This window comes from Lithobates pipiens, unplaced genomic scaffold (assembly GCF_037356315.1).
Source record: "Lithobates pipiens isolate NorthernLeopardFrog02 unplaced genomic scaffold, aLitPip1_a1.2 Scaffold_11, whole genome shotgun sequence".
NCBI lineage: Eukaryota > Metazoa > Chordata > Amphibia > Anura > Ranidae > Lithobates > Lithobates pipiens.
In genome coordinates, this window is record NW_027507696.1 from 3,906,601 (window position 1) to 3,926,414 (window position 19,814).

At 45.5% G+C, this 19,814-nt stretch overlaps 1 protein-coding gene across 1 annotated transcript; it reads left to right on the forward strand.

Moving 5' to 3' along the window:
* Window positions 1–1,512: 1,512 nt before the first annotated feature.
* DNLZ (DNL-type zinc finger) lies at window positions 1,513–11,685 on the forward strand. Its single transcript, XM_077468206.1, has 3 exons — window positions 1,513–1,774; window positions 4,851–4,990; window positions 8,783–11,685. Exons 1-3 carry the CDS (start codon window positions 1,562–1,564, stop codon window positions 8,946–8,948), a joined length of 519 nt encoding a protein of 172 aa, XP_077324332.1. The 5' UTR covers window positions 1,513–1,561; the 3' UTR covers window positions 8,949–11,685.
* The last annotated feature ends 8,129 nt before the right edge of the window (window positions 11,686–19,814 follow it).

Genomic DNA, 19,814 nt, shown 5'->3' on the forward strand with positions numbered 1-19,814 from the left:
AATCTGCGTTCTCCCCCTCTTCTGGGCCAGGAACTAACGGTCTCTAACACCAAAGGGGATAACGATCTCAACAAAACCGAAGGAACCTGGGGTACTGTCATTGCTACAGACGTGGAAGGCCCCACCCCAGCTAACCTGGAAAACATAAATTCCTTTAGGTTAGAAGCAGACTCGGCACCAGCCACTGAATAAATACATGTCTCACATAACAGTTTCCTACAGCTATCAGGAAGCTTGGATCTACAATTTCCACATTTTCTTTTCACAGGTTTGTCAACCTAGAAAAAAAAAAACCACAATAAGAAAGGCATACAAATGGCAAAACATCCCCAATGGTGTGTGCCTGAGCCGGTCCTTTTCAAACCTGAAGAGACGTAGTGCGTCACATCACTTCCGGTTCCGGTGTTCTGGCATATAGTGCCCTGCGATCGGATACTGTCTGTCCCGTACTGCGCATGCGCAGCGCTTGCGCAGTATGGAGCAGAAGAAGCTTCGAAAAATCTCAGAATATGAACGGCGCCTGGCAGTGAGTCGAGGTGGCAGCCCCACCATCCAAGCGGACATAGGGCTGGCAAAATTAGAGGGCCCCTCGCGGGCTCGCTGCTCTCCGGGCTCGGCCTCGCTGTGCTCGGCTCTTTTTATTCCAACTCTATGTCCACTTGGATGGAGGGGCTAGAACCTGGACTCACGGAGCAGGCGCCGTTCATGCGCAGTACACAGTAAAAGATACACAGAGAAGGGGGCAAGCGGACATCTTGTTACACCCACCGAAGTTTTGCATTCCACGGTTATTTTTAACAGGAAACTGAGCTTATATGGTGAAATACAGTATTTAGAAATCCGACTGACTGTTTAGATGTTGAATTTTAAAAGCAACGGAAAACCTGCTAATCTCACAGGTTTGCTAATGTGACAGAACACCTCTGCTTTTATAATTCAACATGTAAACAGTTAAAGCGGTTGTATACCCACTGAATTTTTTATTTATTTTTTGCTCACCTGCAAAGGAAAAAGCATAATGATCTAGTATGCACCGCATACTAGCTCATTATGAAATACTTACCTTAGAACGAGGCCCCGACATCTGGCCCGATCCACACCGAGGGAGCTGACATGCTCCTTCTGCGTTTATTCTGGGTATCGCGGCTCCGGCGCTGTGAGTCATGAGCGCAGGAGATTTCTTCCCGGCAGGGTCGGACTCTCAGCCGAGAATCCCCTGTGCGCATGCGCCACTGCAGTCAGCGGCGCATTGCGAGGGGAATATCTACTAAACCGTACAGGTTTAGGAGATATTTTTTTTAATAATAAGGCTTGCCTGTAGGTAAAAGTCCCAAATTTGACTATACAGCCACTTTAAATGGACTTCCAAATACTGTATTTCACCATATACGCCCTGTTTCCTGTTAAAAATAACTGTGAAGTGCAAAACTCCGGTGGGTGTAACAAGATGTCCGCTTGCCCCCTTCTCTGTATATCGTTAGTGTGAGGTGTAGCAAGATGGCGGCGAAGGAACGTCACTTCCGTTACCGATCCTGACGGAACACCGCTAGACTGCAGAACCATGCTGGCTGCACGCTGTTTTCGGCTCCTCTCCCGCAGGAGGGGACCGCGCGGGTTCAGGGCGGGTCACACTCCCAGCTCGGGGGCTACACACACCCGGACAGCCCTGTATGTACCTGGGAACGCCTCACTCCACACCTCTGCCCAGCGGTACAGCGACACAAGTATTGGCGGAGCCCCGGCCAGCCATTACCAGCTCATTTACACATGCCGGGTGAGGAGACGGCTCGTTCATTCGTTTTACCATTCTACCTTACTTCTCCTCACACGACCATGGCTTCTTTTGCCTTGTAATAATACTTGTGAGGGCGCCTCTAGTGGGTTATAGAGGGACTGACAAGATGCAATGTCTGCACCGTCCCCAATGGTGAGATTTCTCTCAACTTCCTATTCTGGAGGCACAACAGGAACTGAGAGTAAATCTCCTGCAGTTGTTACAAAAAATGAGTGTCCCCTGTTGGAAAATTCTCCTTGCTTCCTGTCATGGTGACAACTGTAGCATTTGAAATGTCCCTCCACGTTCTCTCCAGTTAAGAATGTTCATCGGGGTCAATAGAGAAGATGAAGACCCCCCCCCCCCCCCCCCAGCAGGGACACGTATAGCAATCCACGTCCTGGGAGGGGGCGTGCGGGACTCCCAAGTCACCTCAGTAGAACGGTTGTGTACTCGCTGTGGTGCTCGGGATCGGATACTCGTCTCCTTGTCCTTTCATTCTGCATAAGACCCCTTTCACACTGGGGCATTTTTCAGGTGCTTTAGCTTTAAAAAAAAGCGCCTGTAAAGTGCCTGAAAGAAGCCGCAACTGCAATCCCAATGTGAAAGCCCCGAGTGCTTTCACACTGAGGCGCTGCGCTGGCAGGGCGGCAAAAAAAAAGTCCTGCAGGCAGCTTCTTTGCGGCGCTTTTGGAGCGGTGAATACAACGCTCCTAAAACGCCCCTTCCCATTGAAATCAATGGGAAGCGCCTGCAAAACGCCTGAAAAGCGCTTTTGGCAGCAGCGTTTTGTGGACTCTTTTAACCCTTTATTTGGCCACTAGCCGGGGTTAAAAGCTCCGCAATAGCGCTTGAAAAACGCTGGTAAAGCGCCGCTAGTTTAACCACTTCCCGACCAGCTCACGCCAACGTATGTCGGCAGAATGGCACGGGCAGGCATATTGGCGTACAGGTACGTCCAATCTTTAATGCCGCCCTGCCATCGCGAGGGCGCGCTCGCGTGCTAGTCAGGACCCCCGTGAGTCCGGTCGCGGCTCCCGCGGACTCGATCGCCACGGACATACCTGTGATCGTCTCACGGGGCGGCTGAACGAGGAGAAGCCGTTGTAAACGGCATCTCCCCGTTCTGCCTAGCAACAAGTGACGCTGATCTCTGCTCCATGTGATTGGAGCAGAGATCATTGTTCACTAAATGAAAGCCCAACCCCCCCACAGTTAGTAACACACCCCTAGGAACACTTAACCCCTACACTGCCACCCCCTGGTTAACCCCTTCACTGCCAGTGTCATTTACACAGGAATCACTGCATTTATATAGCACTGATTGCTGTATAAATGACAATGGTCCCAAAAATGTTCGATGTGTCCGCCATAATGTCGCAGTCACAATAAAAATCGCTGATCGCCGCCATTACTAGTAAAAAAAAAAAAATAATTATTAATAAAAATGCCATAAAACTATCCCCTATTTTGTAAACGCTATAACTTTTGCGCAAACCAATCAAAAATGCGATTTTTTTTTTTTTTTTTTTTTTTTTTTAACCAAAAATATGTAGAAGAATACGTATCAGCCTAAACTATGGTAAAAAAAATGTTTTTTTATATATTTTTGGGGGATATTTATTATAACAAAAAGTAAAATATGTTTTTTTTTTTCTTCAAAATTTTCGATCTATTTTTGTTGCACAAAAAATAAAAACCGCAGGGGTGATCAAATACCACCAAAAGAAATCTCTATTTGTAGGAAAAAAAGGACGTCAATTTTGTTTGGGAGCCACGTCGCACGGCCGCGCAATTGTCAGTTAAAAGCGACGCAGTGCCGAATCGCAAAAAGTGGTCTGGTCTTTGGCCAGCAAAATGGTCCGGGGCTTAAGTGGTTAAGCGGCGCTTTATGAGCGTTTTTCGGGCACTGACATTGTGAAAGGGCACTTAAAGCACTTGGGATTGCAGATGAGGCTTCTTTCAAGCGCTTTTTTTTTTTTTAACGCTAAAGCACCTGAAAAACGCCCCAGTGTGAAAGGGGTCTAAAGGGTACAAAACTGACCATGGGTATAGCACCCCCGCCGCACCTCTCCGCACACAGCAGCATAAAAGATCCCCAATGCACTGATGTGTTCAGAGCCAAAGCAAGATTTTTACACTTGAGAGCCCTTCACTCGGGGCTGTGCGATCAGGGCCGCCTATCGTTTTTTTCAGGCAGTCCTGATCGGACCCTCCATTCACCCCCCTACGAAGCGGCGGATGTCAGCGGTGACATGTCCGCTGACTTTCGCCGCCATCCAATCCTATCCGCAACATCCAGGCGGGTGGTGGTCCTGTTTTCCATCCCTCTATCAGATCGGATGAAAAAACGGAGCAGTCAGTTTTCACCTGATCTCCCCATAGAGAAGAGTGGGACTGTGTCCGTGTCTGCTCTACACCAGTGTTTCTCAACTCCAGTCCTCAAGGCGCCCCAACAGGTCATGTTTTCAGGCTTGCCATTATTTTGCACAGGTGATTTGATCAGTTTCATCACTGTCCCCTTGTCAGTGTTCATTTCAGATTTTTATTTTTTAAAAATGGCGCCGCCGAGATGTCCGGGGGAGCCCGGTAGTTTTCGCCCGCCTTCGGCCCTTCTCGCGGTTTTCGCCCGCCGAGAAGGGCCGAAGGTGGGCGAAACCCGCCGAGAAGGGCCGAAGGCGGCTGAAAGCCGCCCAAAGGCTCAAATAATGCGCAAAAATCGCGGAGGATCGGCGTATAACACGCACCCGCGATTTTCCTCTGATTTTAAGGGGAAAAAAGTGCGTGTTATATGCCAATAAATATGATATATTTGTAATATGTTTGTCCACATTAACTGTTTGGGTCTAATGTAGGTGCCTCTCCCCAGTCACATGTGGAGGCAGATTCCACCCTCAGTGCTAATGCGGGCCCAACACATTACACCTTGCTGGAAACGTTAAACTTGATTCCAAAACCAGAAGATCGGATGAAGATAATGTACCGGCAGCAGTTTATATATTTACATGGCAGGGATAATGATATCATTTACCAGAAATGGTGACTTGACCTTGTTTTTTTGCTCTGCTCTTTTCAGGTTTGCTCAACAAGGTCCATGAAGAAAATCTCAAAGTTGGCGTATCACAATGGAGTGGTGATCGTGAAATGCCCCGGCTGCAAGAACCACCACATCATCGCTGACAACTTGGGCTGGTTCTCCGACCTGGAGGGGAAAAGGTAAATAGCCAAAGTGCTGCTATTTCTACTTTAAGAAGTTGTAAAGGCAGAAGGTTTTTTTTTTATCTTCATGCATTCTATCCATTAGGATAAAAAAAACCTTCTGTGTGCAGCAGCCCCACTAATACTTACCTGATCCCCATCGCTCTCTCCAGTGATCTCCACGAGTGTTTTAGCCCTCTGGGACTCTCCTCCTGATTGGCTGAGACACCGCAGCCACGCCATTGGCTCCCGTGGCTGTCAATCAAAGTCAGTCAATTAGGAGAGGGGGGGGCAGGGCCTGCCCTGTAGCTCCGTGTCGAAATGAACACAGGGAGCTGTGATTCGGCTTGGGTTGCTTGTTCTGGGGGCACTCGACAGGAGGGATTAGCCAGGAGTTGCAAAGAGGGACCCAAGAGGAGGAGGATCCAGGCTACTCTGTGCAAATCCACTGCACAGAGCAGATAAGTATAACATATATATATATTTTTAAATAACAGAGACTTTACAATCACTTTAAGTTTTAAAATTGCTTACAGCCAATATGGGCAACCAGCCCCCTTGCCAGGTACACAGCGACTAGAAATCCCAGCATGCCATTACAACTATTGATAGGTTTGCCTATTCCTTCTGAAACCTTCTTTTATAGAGAATCTGTAACTTTGCCTATTTTATTGTTAGAATATCTCCTCACCGGTATGTTGGGAAAGTGACTACATCCCCTTTCGCCCAGGATGCAGTGCTCAGCATTAGGGGAGCAACGGATCGACACCGATCCGCGATCCGAACTGGTCACCCCACTAGGAACGGCACACGCTGCGATCCGTGAGTGCTCCGCGGCTTCGGCCTAGTTCCGGAGTGGCTGCAATCTTGGTACACCCGTCGGCGTTTTCAATGTGATCGCTCCGTCAAATGATGACGCCGGTTCCTCTCTCCCCTCTCTGTACTGATCTGTACAGTGGAAGGGAGAAATCGGATGGCAGCCACAGCCATCCCAGCAATACCCTGCCAACACTCTGCAATGCTTACCCTGCCAATACTCTGCAATGCTTACCCTGCCAATACTCTGCAATGCTTACCCTGCCAATACTCTGCAAAACTTACCCTGCCAATACTCTGCAAAACTTACCCTGCCAATACTCTGCAAAACTTACCCAGCCAATACTCTGCAATACTTACCCTGCCAATACTCTGCAATACTTACCCTGCCAATACTCTGCAATACTTACCCTGCCAATACTCTGCAATACATACCCTGCAATACATACCCTGCCAATACTCTGCAATACCCAGCAATGCCCTGCCAATAATCTGCAATATCCTGGCAATACTTACCCTGCCAATACCCAGTCATACCCATCCATGCTCAGCCAATATTACATTGGGGGGACAGGATGTGGATATTACAGTGGGGGAGATGTATATTGCAGTGGGGACTATATGGTGGTGGCATTTTCACAGGTTTTTGCAAATTCAATTATTATTTGCTGATCCGAAAAATGATTCGATCTGTGACTCTGATCCGAGGAACGATCCGATCCGTGAGTTTTTTGATCTGTTACACCCCTACTCAGCATCCTGGGAGGAAGGGGATGTATTCACTTTCCCAACATACCGGTGAGGAGATATTCTAACAATAAAATAGGCAAAGTTACAGATTCTCTATAAAAGAAGGTTTGAGAAGGAATAGGCAAACCTGAGAGGCCAATTCCTATGCCCAAACAGTGGCACTTGGCTGGGTGCCCTAATGTTAACACAATTTTCCTTTGAAGGACAACAGGTTAAGAACAAATGCGAATGTTGTAAAGAGGTATTAATATGATGACCCATGAATTTGATGCCAACCTATATACATGTTCTAACTTTTCAAAGATGTCCTGAATGTGTTTTTTTTTTTCACCAGTAAAGTAAGAGACTTTATACTACGTGGTCCAGTGCCTGTTTATGGAATCTTTGTTCTGCTGCAGAGCTACAACATCTAAATGACCTTTACATCCGACACACTTCCTGGATTTTCAGATGCCTGCCACTGTCTGTGGTTCCACCTGCCGACACCCTATTTTTCTAATGTGTGCCGTGGGGGGAACTGAAGGGAACAGGAAAAGCGGTGTTCTGGCATATAGTGTCCTGCCATCATACAGTGTCCGCCCCGTACTGCGCATGCGTAGTACGGGGCAGAAGAAGCTTCGGAAAATCTCTGAAGCTGAACATCGCCTGCGCCGTGAGTGGAGGTGGTAGCCCCACCATCCAAGCGGACATAGAGTTGTGAAAATTAGAGGGCCCCTTGTGGGCGAGCTTCGCTCGCCACGCTTCGGGCTCAGCCTCGCTGCGCTCAGCTCTTTTATATTCCTACTCTATGTCCACTTGGATGGTGGGGATAGAACCTGGACTAACGGCGCAGGCGCCGTTCATCCTCAGCTATTTTCGGAACCTGTGTGTGCTGTGTACTGCGCGTGCGCAGTACAAAGTGGACACTATCCGATAGGGGGACCATATATGATAGGACACCGGCACTGGATAATCCCCGAAATGTGAAGATTCTTTGAGTGGTGTAGCGCTGCAGCAGAGAGAACATTCTACAAACATTCGCCTGATCAGGTAACTAGAAAATCTGTTCCTTTGCAGATTCTACTTCTTTTTTTTTTTTTTTTTTCCCGTTCTGCAACAGGATCACTGTAAAACCCCATATTCCATGATTAACCACTTTCAGACCGGACCAATTTGCTGGTTAAAGACCAGACCACTTTTTGCGATTTGGCACTGCGTCACTTTAACTGACAATTGCGCGGTCGTGCGACGTGGCTCCCAAACAAAATTGACGTCCTTTTTTTCCCACAAATAGAGCTTTCTTTGATCACCTCTGCGGTTTTTATTTTTTGCGCTATAAACAAAAATAGAGCGCTAATTTTGAAAAAAACGCATTATTTTTTACTTTTTGTTATAATAAATATCCCCCAAAAATATATAAAAAAACATTTTTTTCCCTCAGTTTAGGCCGATACGTATTCTTCTACATATTTTTGGTAAAAAAAATCCCAATAAGCGATTATTGATTGGTTTGCGCAAAAGTTATAGCGTTTACAAAATAGGGATAGTTTTATAGCATTTTTATTAATAATTTTTTATTATTTTTTTTTTTTACTAGTAATGGCGGCGATCAGCGATTTTTATTGTGACTGCGACATTGTGGGGGACCAATCGGACATTTTTGGGACCATTGTCATTTATACAGTAATCACTGCTATATAAATGCAGTGATTCCTGTGTAAATGACACTGGCAGTGAAAGGGTTAACCAGTGGGTGGCAGTGTAGGGGTTAAGTGTTCCTAGGGGTGTGTTACTAACTGTGGGGGGGTTGGGCTTTCATTTAGTGAACACTGATCTCTGCTCCAATCACATGGAGCAGAGATCAGCGTCACTAGTTGCTAGGCAGAATGGAGAAATGTTGTTTACACGGCATTTCCTCCATTCGGCCGCTCCGTGAGACGATCGCGGGGATGCCCGCGGCGATCGAGTCCGCGGGTCCCGCGACCGGACTCACGGGGGTCCCGACCAGCGCGGGAGCGCGCCGCCGGCGGCGCGCTCCCGATGGCAGGGCGGCAAATTTAAAGGGACGTAAATGTACGCCCATTTGCCTGCCCGTGCCATTCTGTCGACGTACATCGTCGTGCGCTGGTCGGCAAGTGGTTAAAAACAGGGAACAACATCTGTAAATAACAATTGAATGTACATGATTACATTTACAACACCATTGTAAAAAAAAAAAAGTGCTTTTTGTGATTTGGGTTGTTTTTTGGTATTATTGCACTGAAGGAATATTGAAGAAATCTTAGCAGCCAAGGGGGAAAAAGTTCATCGTGTTGTAGGCGAAGAGGCCCTGGAGCTCGTGCTTGAGAGCAGCACAAGAGAAGAAGCTTCAGATCAAGACCCCAACCAAACGGCATCTCCCCCAAGCCCAGAAGATAAATCTTTTACATGATGCAGTCGATGACCAAATAACTGACCTTATGGTTCATAAGGAGATACTGTTCTCAATTATAAAGATGGTTTCTTACAAGGCTGACCAGTGAGGGCAGCCATCTTTTGAATGAGATTAATCTGTTTCCCGGCACACGAGTAGACAACCATGCTAATCTTTGTTTATCCCAACTTCCTATGGAAGGAGGAAATAAAACTGTCTGTTAGTCTGCAGTTTGTTTTATTGCTGCGATTTATGTGGGACTATTTTTATTCTGGTTGATGTTTTTTTTTTTTTAAGTATTTTTAAAAATAAAAAAAATATATCTCTGCAAAATACTGGGAACTGAAAGGGGGGAAAAAAAGCTACATGTAGGCCTCATGCACACAAGTTTACCGATCTATACACCGGCGCAGAGTACTGTCTACGCTAGCATGAGATGCACAGGTGTTCCGTGCAGGCAGTCTATTGAAGTCGACAAGTGAGTGGCTACACGGATCTCCGGGTTCATCTCTGACTGTACATCCATGTGGGACTGATAATGCATGGATCAGAGCAATCTGTCTGCTTCCTGATCTGTGCATTAGTCCCACACAGATGCAGTCAGAGGTGACCTTGGAGGTCGATGCAGCTGCCTGCATTTCATTAATTTGAACAGGCTGCCTGCACAGAACACCTATACGTCCCCTGAGGTTGTAGACGCCCCCACGGCATGGGTGAATGGATGGTACAACTGTGTGAATGGGGCCACACTGTAAACAGCAGCCTCTTTATAGGTAAATATTTTTGTTTCTCACCTTATGCTATAAAATAGTCCCCTGCCTATTGCATATGGGCTGACCTTAGAAGTATAACTAAAGAATAACTTATTATTTTTTTTTTTTTAGTTTTTGGATAGCGAGGAAAAGGGGGTTAGAACAGCTGTCAGGTTTTTGTTGTCCTCTGTACTCTGGTTAGGGAAATTTATCCTATCTATTCATTATATTTACCATTATGAAAGTAAAAAAGTCTTAGGTTTTCCCCAGAACAGGGATAGAGGGGAATTCTTCCAACGGGGACACTAGTTCTGGTGATGACAAGGATTCCCACACTTTAGAGGGATTCCCCCTCGTTTCCAGTTTCGACTGTGTAACCAGAAGAAAATTTCCCCAATTGGACACAGATGGTAGAAAAAAAAAAACAAAAAACTGAAGGGTTGTAACCAGGGCCGGACTTACCATTGGGCTTGACTGGGCTCAAACCCATGGGCCCTGCCCAATAGGGGGGCCTGTGGACCCAGCCAAGATACATATCCGAGTGTACTCGGCTTGGCTCCGCTCACAGTCACGCCCAGTCCCTCCCTTTCAAATGTAAGTTTTTTTTTTTTTCCTTAAACTCCGCTCCTAAAAGTTTTTTTCCTTAAAGAGGAAGTAAACCGTGATGAGTTTACTTCCTCTTTGATTCCCTGCAAAGGTAAAGCATAATGGACTACTATGCATCACATAGTAGTCCATTATGTGTCACTTACCTGACACAGGAGCCAGCGAAGTCACCGCTGTCCCCTGTAATTCCGAGCGTCCCTCTTCTTGGTGGGTCTCGCTGCTCCGGCGCTGTGATTCGCCGGAGCAGCGATGACGTCACTCCCGTGCATGCGCACGGGATCCGACACGGCATATTGCCGCGATCTGCGGCTTGCCCAGTGTGCCTGCACGCCGCTGTCTTCAGGTAAATATCTCCTAAACCGTATCTCCTAAACCGGTTTAGGAGATATTTCTTGGACCTACAGGTAAGCCTAGATTAAGGGTTTACAACCACTTTAAACTCCCCTCCTAAAAGTTTTTTTTCCCTTAAACTCCCCTCTTAAACTTGGGGTGCGTGTTATACGCTGGCCCGTGTTATACGCCGGCCCGTGTTATACGCCGGCCCGTGTTATACGCCGGCCCGTGTTATACGCCGGCCCGTGTTATACGCCGGCCCGTGTTATACGCCGATAAATACGGTAATGTATAGAAGGTAGGGCCCGAAAGTGACTAAAGCCCAGGGGCCCCGACCACCCTAAGTCCTGCCCTGGTTGTAACCCTCACTTTATCTAAAATGGGGAAAAAGTTTTGCCTTTACTTCTACTTTAAGCTCCCTTGAGACCCAAGCAAGACAAAAGTGTGAGAGTGGGCAAAGTGGTAAGGAGTCCACTTCTGGTTTAAAGTTGAAAGCTACTTTTAAAAACAATTATGATATGAAAATGTGTCATTTACATGTGTGTCCAGTATTTGTATCATTAAGACCCCTTTTCACACTGAAGACCGCCCCGCGTCAGCGGTAAAGCATTGCTCGTTTTAGCGGCGCTGTTTGGGCGGGAGCGGGGCACTTTTAACTCCAAGGAGAGTGGGTCTTTTTAGATTGTAAGCTCTAACAAGCAGGGCCCTCTGATTCCTCTTGTACCAAATTGTAATGTAACTGTAATGTCTGCCCTCATGTTGTAAAGCGCTGAGCAAACTGTTGGCGCTATATAAAACCTGTATAATAATAAAAGCACCCGAAAAGCACTGCTGCCAAAGTGCTGTCCATTGATTTTAATGGCAGGGGCAGTTTAGGTGTTTCTGTCCTGTAAGTGCACCGTCCCAGTGTGAAAGCACGCGGGCTTTTCACACATGGAAGGCAGTTTACAGGTGCTATTTTTTAGAGCTAAAACGCCTGTAAAGCGTCTTCAGTGTGAAAGGGGTCTTAATAACATGTTAATCATATTTTAAATCTATGCAATAAAAAAAATGTGTGCATTGTGTGATTGAAAAGTCCTTCTGCATGATGATAAAAACTTTGCCTTTCCCAGCACTACAAAAAACTTTCCTTAGTTCTCTAATTTCTTTATTCAGAGTGAGAAAAATACCAGGTAGTTCAGTGTATGGAGGAGCACGTGACTCGTTTTCCTACCTCTTGTGACAGGGCAGGAACTTGGTGCTCAGTTAGCGTTATCACATGGGTTGGGGACCTCAGCATTGTGCAAGGCCCAGCTAGAGGACATACGTAGGGCTTCTGCAGGCCATACACGGTCGAATTTCGAACAAATTTTCTTTTCAAAATCAGAAAATTCGTTTTTTTTTTTTGGTGATCTGATGGCGCCACCATTGATTTTCGAAATTCGGCCGACCAAGCCTTCAATTTCACCTCATGTTGCTACAGAAAAGAGTTTTCTTGGCCGGGAATCTTCTTTTCTCTCCGTAAAATTTTCTTTAATCTCCGTACATTTTCTTTTCTTATTACATTTCTCGCACGATTCTCCCATCGTTGATTAGAAAATCGTTTGTTTTTCTAAAAATTTCCAACATGTCCGATTCCTCCAAATTTTATTTCCGCACGAAAATCGGCTGTTGCTGCAGCCCCACTAATGGTGCGAATTTCATACGAAAATTCTTAGATACGATTTTCGAAAGAATATTCTTTCGAAATTCGAACCGTGTATCGGCCGGCATTAGTTTACATTCTTCTTCTGGTAGTTTAATGGCCTCCGCAGGAATCATAGCAGTGGTGTGTTTGATGCACTCAAAATTTGCATTTCTTGCTGTGCACTGTATTTAAAAGCAAACCTGAATAATTTGCATTTGTGCCACAAATGTATTATTACCCCGGGAAACAGCATCCCACAAGCTCAGAAGCTTTTCAAACTGATGCTATCGACACAAGCCCAAAGCTTAGCAATGCAGGCTGTAGTCCTTTCTGAGGCAACCCAATGGCCAACTGAAGGTATGCAAAGAGAAAGCGGAGTTCCACCCATATTTTAATCTTTATCTCAATCAGTACATTCCCGCACGTTGAACAACATTTGGCAAGTTTTTTTTTTTTCCCCCTTACTGCTAGTTGCTAGGGCAGTGATGGCGAACCTTGGCACCCCAGATGTTTTGGAACTACATTTCCCATGATTCTCATGCACTCTGCAGTGTATTTGAGCATCATGGGAAATGTAGTTCCAAAACATCTGTGGTGCCAAGGTTCACCATCACTGTGCTAGGGTGTCTGGTGCATTCTGCCTCCTTCGGAGCCGTGGCGATGTACGTCATTTCGGTGCCTGTGCTCCTGGGAGATGTGTCTCATCATTCCCAGGAGTCGGTGGGATTGCATCTCATTATCGCACTTCCTCTGAAGCCGCTCGTTGTGATGGCAACCAGCTAAAAATCCATATGCTGTGCCCTGTGTGTAAGGGCGTGCACGAGATCGGGAGATGCATGCTGGATAGCCAGCAGCACCTTATCCCAGAACGGACACTTTTGACACATTTTTGGGACCATTGGCATTTATACAGTGATCAGGGCTATAAAAATGCACTGATTACTATGTAAATGTTGCAGGGCAGGGGTTAACACTAGGGGGCGATCAAGGGGTTAACTGTGTTCCCTATGTGTGTGTTCTAACTGTGAGGGATGGGACTGACTATAGGAGATGAGAGATCGTGGTTCCCAGCTCGTAGGAACTCGCAATCTCTCTCCTCTCCTCACAGAACTGGGATGTGTGTGTTTACACATGTATTACAAACATTAAAAAATAAAAAATAAAGTGGGTGGAGCTCCGCTTTAAGGCCATATCTTACCATTATCAGCTTGCAACAGGAAGTGCTGTTATTGGCAGGATTTCCAGGTAAGAATTTTTGCAGCAGAGTAGCAAATTATGTGATTAAGGAAACTTTGAGACATGAAGCCAAACATAATGAAAACTAGATTATAGGTTACATACAGTTCATATACTTTCCATCAAAAAAAAAAAAAAAAACGCTTTAGGACAACTTTGAATAATTATTTGTAGTGAAACATAAATGACTGAATATAAATGAAGAAGGCTTTCATCTACGGTCTCATTCATATGGGCGGTTGGGCCCATCAGCGTCCGATCCTGGCATTTTTTGGGCACCTTGGAGGCACAGGTGCAACATCCATCTCCGACCTGCATCTGCTCAAAATCTTTCACAGGCTGAAATATGTGGTAACTGGACGCTGTACCAAGTGGCACTTGTGCTTTGAGACGTATTGTGTGCCTGAACACAAGAATTCTGCAGTCAGGTCATACACCGCTGAATGCATATGGCCCTAAACAAAGAGTACTGCTTCGTACAGCATATAGTTGCTGCCTATTTCAGCCTATCCTAGATTTTGATAGGCTGCTGGATGCTGTACCAGTGCCTCCGAGTTTTGACGCTGACAAGCTTCCTGCGTGCATGTAGCCCAATGTTTCTCAACTGCAGTCCTCAAGGAGCCCCAACAGGTTATGTTTTCAGGATTTCCCTCAGATGACATGGCTGTGATAATTACTAAAGCAGTGAAACTGATCAAGTCGCCTTTGCAAAATCATGGGAAGCCTGAAAACATGACCTGTTGGGGCACCTTGAGGACTGGAGTTGAGAACCACTGATGTAGCCTTAGGCTCGGTTCACACCTATGCAGTTTGCTTTTGAACTTGTTTTGCTGTGCTTTTTGCTGTGCGTTTTGCACACGCGATTTAACTTTTTTTTTAATCAATTTTTTTTTTTTTGGGGGGCAGTTTTGTTGTTAGGCAGATTAAAAAACGCAAATTGCACCAAAAACACACTACATGCTTTTCTGAAGCTTCTACATTTGAAATCTGTTGAACAAAAAAAAGTACAGTTTTGCAATTAAAGTCCATGGCCCTTTCCAAAAATGCAGCGGCTGAAAGAAGCATAAACTGCGTTCTTTTATCTGACAATTGCGCGGTCGTGCAACGCTGTACCCAAACAAAATTGATGTCTTTTTTTTCCCACAAATTTGTTTCTTTTAGTGGTATTTGATCATCTCTGCCTTGCTTTTTTGTTTATAGCAGAAAAAAAAAAACATTTTTAATTTTTCCCCAGTTTAGGCCGATTTAATTTCTTCTACATATTTTTGGTAATAAAAATTGCAAGAAGTGTATGTTGATTGTTTTGCGCAAAAGTTATAGCGTCTTCAAAATAGGGGATAGATTTATGGCATTTTTATTATTTTCTTTTTTTTTTACTAGTAAGGGCAGCGATCTGCGATTTTATTATTTTTTTTTTTTTCTTATCAGGTCTGCAACATTCTGGCAGACATATCGGACACTTTTGACACATTTTTGGGACCATTGGCATTTATACAGTGATCAGGGCTATAAAAATGCACTGATTACTATGTAAATGTCACTGGCAGGGCAGGGGTTAACACTAGGGTGCGATCAAGGGGTTAACTGTGTTCCCTATGTGTGTGTTCTAACTGTGAGGGATGGGACTGACTATAGGAGAGGAGAGATCGTGGTTCCCAGCTCGTAGGAACTCGCAATCTCTCTCCTCACAGAACTGGGATGTGTGCGTTTATACACAAATACGCACACATCCCTGTTCTCGAGGCCGGCAGCCATCGCAACCGCCGGTCACGAGCATCGGCACCCCGTTGCGCAGCGCGTGCCTGCCATCCCACTTAAAGCGACCGACGTACAGCTACGACAGTTTGTGGGATTGTGCCGTCCTGCCGCAGTATAATGACGGCGACTGGTCAGCAAGTGGTTAAATGAGCTTTAGTGCAATTCTGCAAAAAGCACCAAAAAAATGCATAGGTGTGAACCAAGCCTAAGGGCCCTTTCACAGTATCATTCAGTCTGGATCCATTGGTTTTTCAGACAGATCCACACTAAACCACGATATATGTGTATAGGCCAGTGTTTCTCAACTCCAGTCCTCAAGGTGCCTTAACGGGTCAGGTTTCCAGGCTTGCCCATTATTTTGCACAGGTGATTTGATAAGTTTCACTGCCTTAGTACTTACCACAGCTGTTTCATCTGAGGGAAATGCTGAAAACATGACCTGTTGGGTAGAGGTCGACCGATATGGGTTTTTCTCTGGCCGATGCCGATATTTAGAAATCATGGCGGCCGATAGCCGATATATGATGCCGATTTTTTTTGGGCCGATATGTTAGGCCAATTTTATTTATTTATTTATTTCCTTTTTTATTATTATTTATTATTTTTAATCCCCCTTGATCTAACGCACCTTTCCCACTGGGGCATTTTTCAGGCGCATTTGGGCTAAAAATAGCGCCTGTAAAGTGCCTGCAAAATGGCTCCCATGCAGTCTGTGTGAAAGACAGAGTGCTTTCACACGGAGGCGATGTGCTGGCAGGATCTTAAAAAAAAAAGTCCTGCAAGCAGCACGTTTGGAGTGGTGTATACCGCTCCTCCACCACTCCTGCCCATTGATATGAATGGGCACCACTGCCGAAGCGCATGCAATGCGATTTGGCAGCAGTGCTTCATGGGCGCATTTAACCTCTTCCTTGGCCGCTAGCTGGGTTATATGTGCCCCACTAGCAGCCAAATAGCACCGCTAAAATGATGGTAAAGAGCCGCTAAAACTTGCGTTTTACCATCAAAGCCTGCCCGCTCCAGTGTGAAAGCGGCCTTCATAAGTGATACAGAAAATTTCTTACATTTAAACATTTATTAAACAAAACAAACTTCCAATCAGTTTACTTGTATGTATAATTTAGATTAAAAAAAAAAAAAAAAAAAAAAACCTATATATTAAATAAAAACAGGTAGTCAAAACTTTTGGACAGAAAAAAAAAAAATGGGCTAACTTTACTGTTTTTATTTTATTTTTATTTTTTAAATAGTGTATATTTTTCCCAAAAAATGCATTTGAAAGACCTCTGTGCAAATGCCGTGTGACATAAAATGTTGCAACAACCGCTATTTTATTCCCTAGGATCTCTGCTAAAAAAAATATATATAATTTTTGGGGGGTCTAAGTGATTTTCTGGCAGAAAATACAGGATTTTTACTTTTAAGCAACAAGTGTCAGAAAAGATTTAGTCTTTAAATGGTTAAACTGAGAACTTCTACACACAGAGATAACTTCATTCATTGAAGTGTAAACATTGTATCTTTCTGTTCTTTTCTTGGCAGCCCAGAGAGGAGGAAGACGTTTCTATGGCAACTTACACTGACTTCTATTACAGAAGTCATTTCCAAGTCCCGCTGTAGTTCTATATCGGCTTTTTATCAGCACAATCGGCCAAAGCCGATTAATTAAAAAACGGCAAATATCGGCCGATATATCGGTCGATCTCTCCTGTTGGGGCGCCTTGAGGAATGGAGTTGCGAAACACTGGTATAGGCAGACAGCTGTAATGTTATTTATGTTCATTTTTAGGCAAGAAACAATTTTCTTTTCATACATCAGCCATAGTAGTTACTATGTGGGTTAATAGGCCACCAATATGTGATGGACACTGGCACGCCCTAAGACCAGAAGTGCACTCCCTATATAACCCCTCCCGTTACCGAGAGTACCTCCGTTTTTTTTGCCAGTGTCTAAGGTGTTGGTCACGAGTAAAGATGTGCTGTGGTGAGCTCCACTGGAAGCAATCCTTGCTGGCCGGATCCGTTCAGAGTGTCCTTTAATGGGCCTAAGGAATGGTACCCGACCTCGTGTCCAAAGAAATTAGGTTTTGCTTGCGAATGCTTCTCTTTTTTAGAGAGCTGGACCCTGGGATCCAGTACTTTTTGGTAGTAAGGCCATAAAGTTTTTACTGGCAGGGTGCTGTTCCAGGATTGTGGGTAGCCTCTAGGTTCCCCTGTTCCTGAAAGTTTCAGAGCCCACCGTGAAGGGTGAAGATTGGGCTTATCTCAGATAGGGTTGTGGAATTTAATCGATGCATTGCGATTCCGGGGTCCCCGTTGCGACATCGATGCATGCGACCCGAAAAATCGTTGTCGGGTGATGTCACCCCGACTTGCCCCGCTCCTCCCGGAAGAGCGCTCCGAGCGTTTTTGTCAAAATGCCTTTTGTTAATAAATACAATGATCATCCATGAAGTGGTCATCGCTGTATGTGTTTTTTTTAAATATATATATATATATATATATATATATATATGCAGCTTTATACCTAGTGTGTATATAACTGTATACACCGCTCATGTGACTGCTCGGTCCGGCCAGCCCCTCTCCTCTCACGGCTCTCCTGACGTCAGCCCCGCCCGCCTCTCTCCTAATCTGATAGCTACCGTCGGTGGGCGGGGCTGAGAACTCCTACTGACCTGATGAGAGACGTGAACCGGAGAGACGAGAGAGGCGGGCCAGAACGAGGAGAGCAAAGAGCAGTCACATGGGCGGCTTATACAGTTATACACACACTAAGAAACGAGATATGAAAAGCTGCATATATTTTAAAATGCACATACAGCGGTGGACACTTAATGGATTATAATTGCATTTATCACCAGTCTCACCACACAGGTATATTTTAGCAGAAGTATGTTTGTACTCTACATACACTGTCTCCTACACGTGCTCTGTGATGACATTTACCCGCCCCCCCTCGTTTGCACATTCCACTGTGTTAACTCCTAGTGTGCTGGAAGGTACAAACGAGGGGGGCCAGGTAAATGTCATCACAGAGACGGTACAGGGAAATTCACAGGGCTGTTTGTCAGTTGTGGATTTGGATTCTAATCCCTCCTGACCTCCCAGCAGTCAGGTGTGTGTGAATTCCTGTACCCTGTAGTGCACCAGATTAGTGCAGTTAGAAAATCGGAGTTTCACCCGTTTTTTAGTTTATTAAAAGTCAGCAGCTACAAAGTGTAGCTGCTGACTTTTAATAATCAGACATTCTGTCCCACAGTCCATCGAAGTAGCTGCATGGAGCATCGCTCCTCTCCCCCTCCTCTCCTCAGCGCCATCATATCTACTGTGGTCAGTGACACCCACCCGTGACATTTTACGGCTGGGCGCGCACTGCGCTCTGCCATTGGCCAGCCAATGGTCCCAGAAGATCGCTGGCAGATAGGAGCCGCCTAGTAATTTTTTTGTTTATTAAAAGTCAGCAGCTACAAAAAAAAGTATATCTTCTGACTTTTAATAAAAAGACACTCGCCTGTCCCACAAGCCAGCGATGTGGCCACCCGAACCCTCCATTCTCTCCCCTGCCTGTCCACGGCCGGGTGCACATGTCTCACTGTGCTGTCCTGCACAGCTGGGCAATCTTCTGGTACCTGTGATGTGTCCCAGAAGATTGCAGAGAGGAAGGGCCACCTAGGGGGCCCAAGCGTAAGTGGGAACGTGTCAGTAATCGTGATGCATCGTGGAATCAAATCGAATCGTTGACCAGATAATCGTAATCAAATCGTGAGACTAGTGAAGATGCGCACCCCTAATCTCAGATAACCCTGCGGCGGGAAGGTAAGTGGAGATTGGAGTGAGTATCTTTGGATTTTCTTATGAATTTCTCCTTTAAGTTTAATGTGATTGTAGCCGTATTAGTGCAATTGTGACAGAGAAAATTGAGTAAGTTTATAATATTGTCATGCCTATGTATCACCACTGGGGGCTGTATTGAGAACTCACCACCTTATGCTGGAAACAGCGCTGTGTCAGGAGCCATCATTTCCTCCTCCGGTAAGAAAAAGGAGGACTGGTCCCTCCTGCGCCCCCATGTTGAAATTAATCCCTTCGGAGGAATTGTATGCCGAAATCATTATTTTCTTTAAAAAAAAAACCTGCGTGGCTGCTCGCTCAGCGGTGGTTTTTACCCCCCCCGCCGCCATGTCAGCTGTTTGCTGGGCGCTTGAAATCCACCGCTAGTGTGGGAAAATGTTTTTTTTTTTTAAAACGGGGCGTAATCAGGGTGGGGCTAACGGCGTCAGACGCCGGCTGCACGTCGAGGAAGTTTTTAAAGCACTGTGTGTGTGGCTGCTGCTGGCTGTGGAGGGACACTTGAGCAGGAGGTGGCTTACTTCAGGTTTGGTGACGCAAGCATTTCCCTTTGACACATTATTACTTTACCAGGCTAGGTATTAATAGCATCTTATAGCGCTGGACTATAACCTAGAAGTGTACTTTCTTTTTGGTAGTGCCTCTGCTTTGTGCTTCAGGCTATGAGTGGAAGAGGGACCA

Excerpts from the sequence above, each read along its gene's own strand:
- DNLZ (XM_077468206.1), top strand. The coding sequence starts at position 1,562 with ATGCTGGCTGCACGCTGTTTTCGGCTCCTCTCCCGCAGGAGGGGACCG. Across the intron at positions 1,775-4,850 it reads AGCTCATTTACACATGCCGG|GTTTGCTCAACAAGGTCCAT; the intron begins GTGAGGAGACGG and ends TGCTCTTTTCAG. Across the intron at positions 4,991-8,782 it reads TCCGACCTGGAGGGGAAAAG|GAATATTGAAGAAATCTTAG; the intron begins GTAAATAGCCAA and ends ATTGCACTGAAG.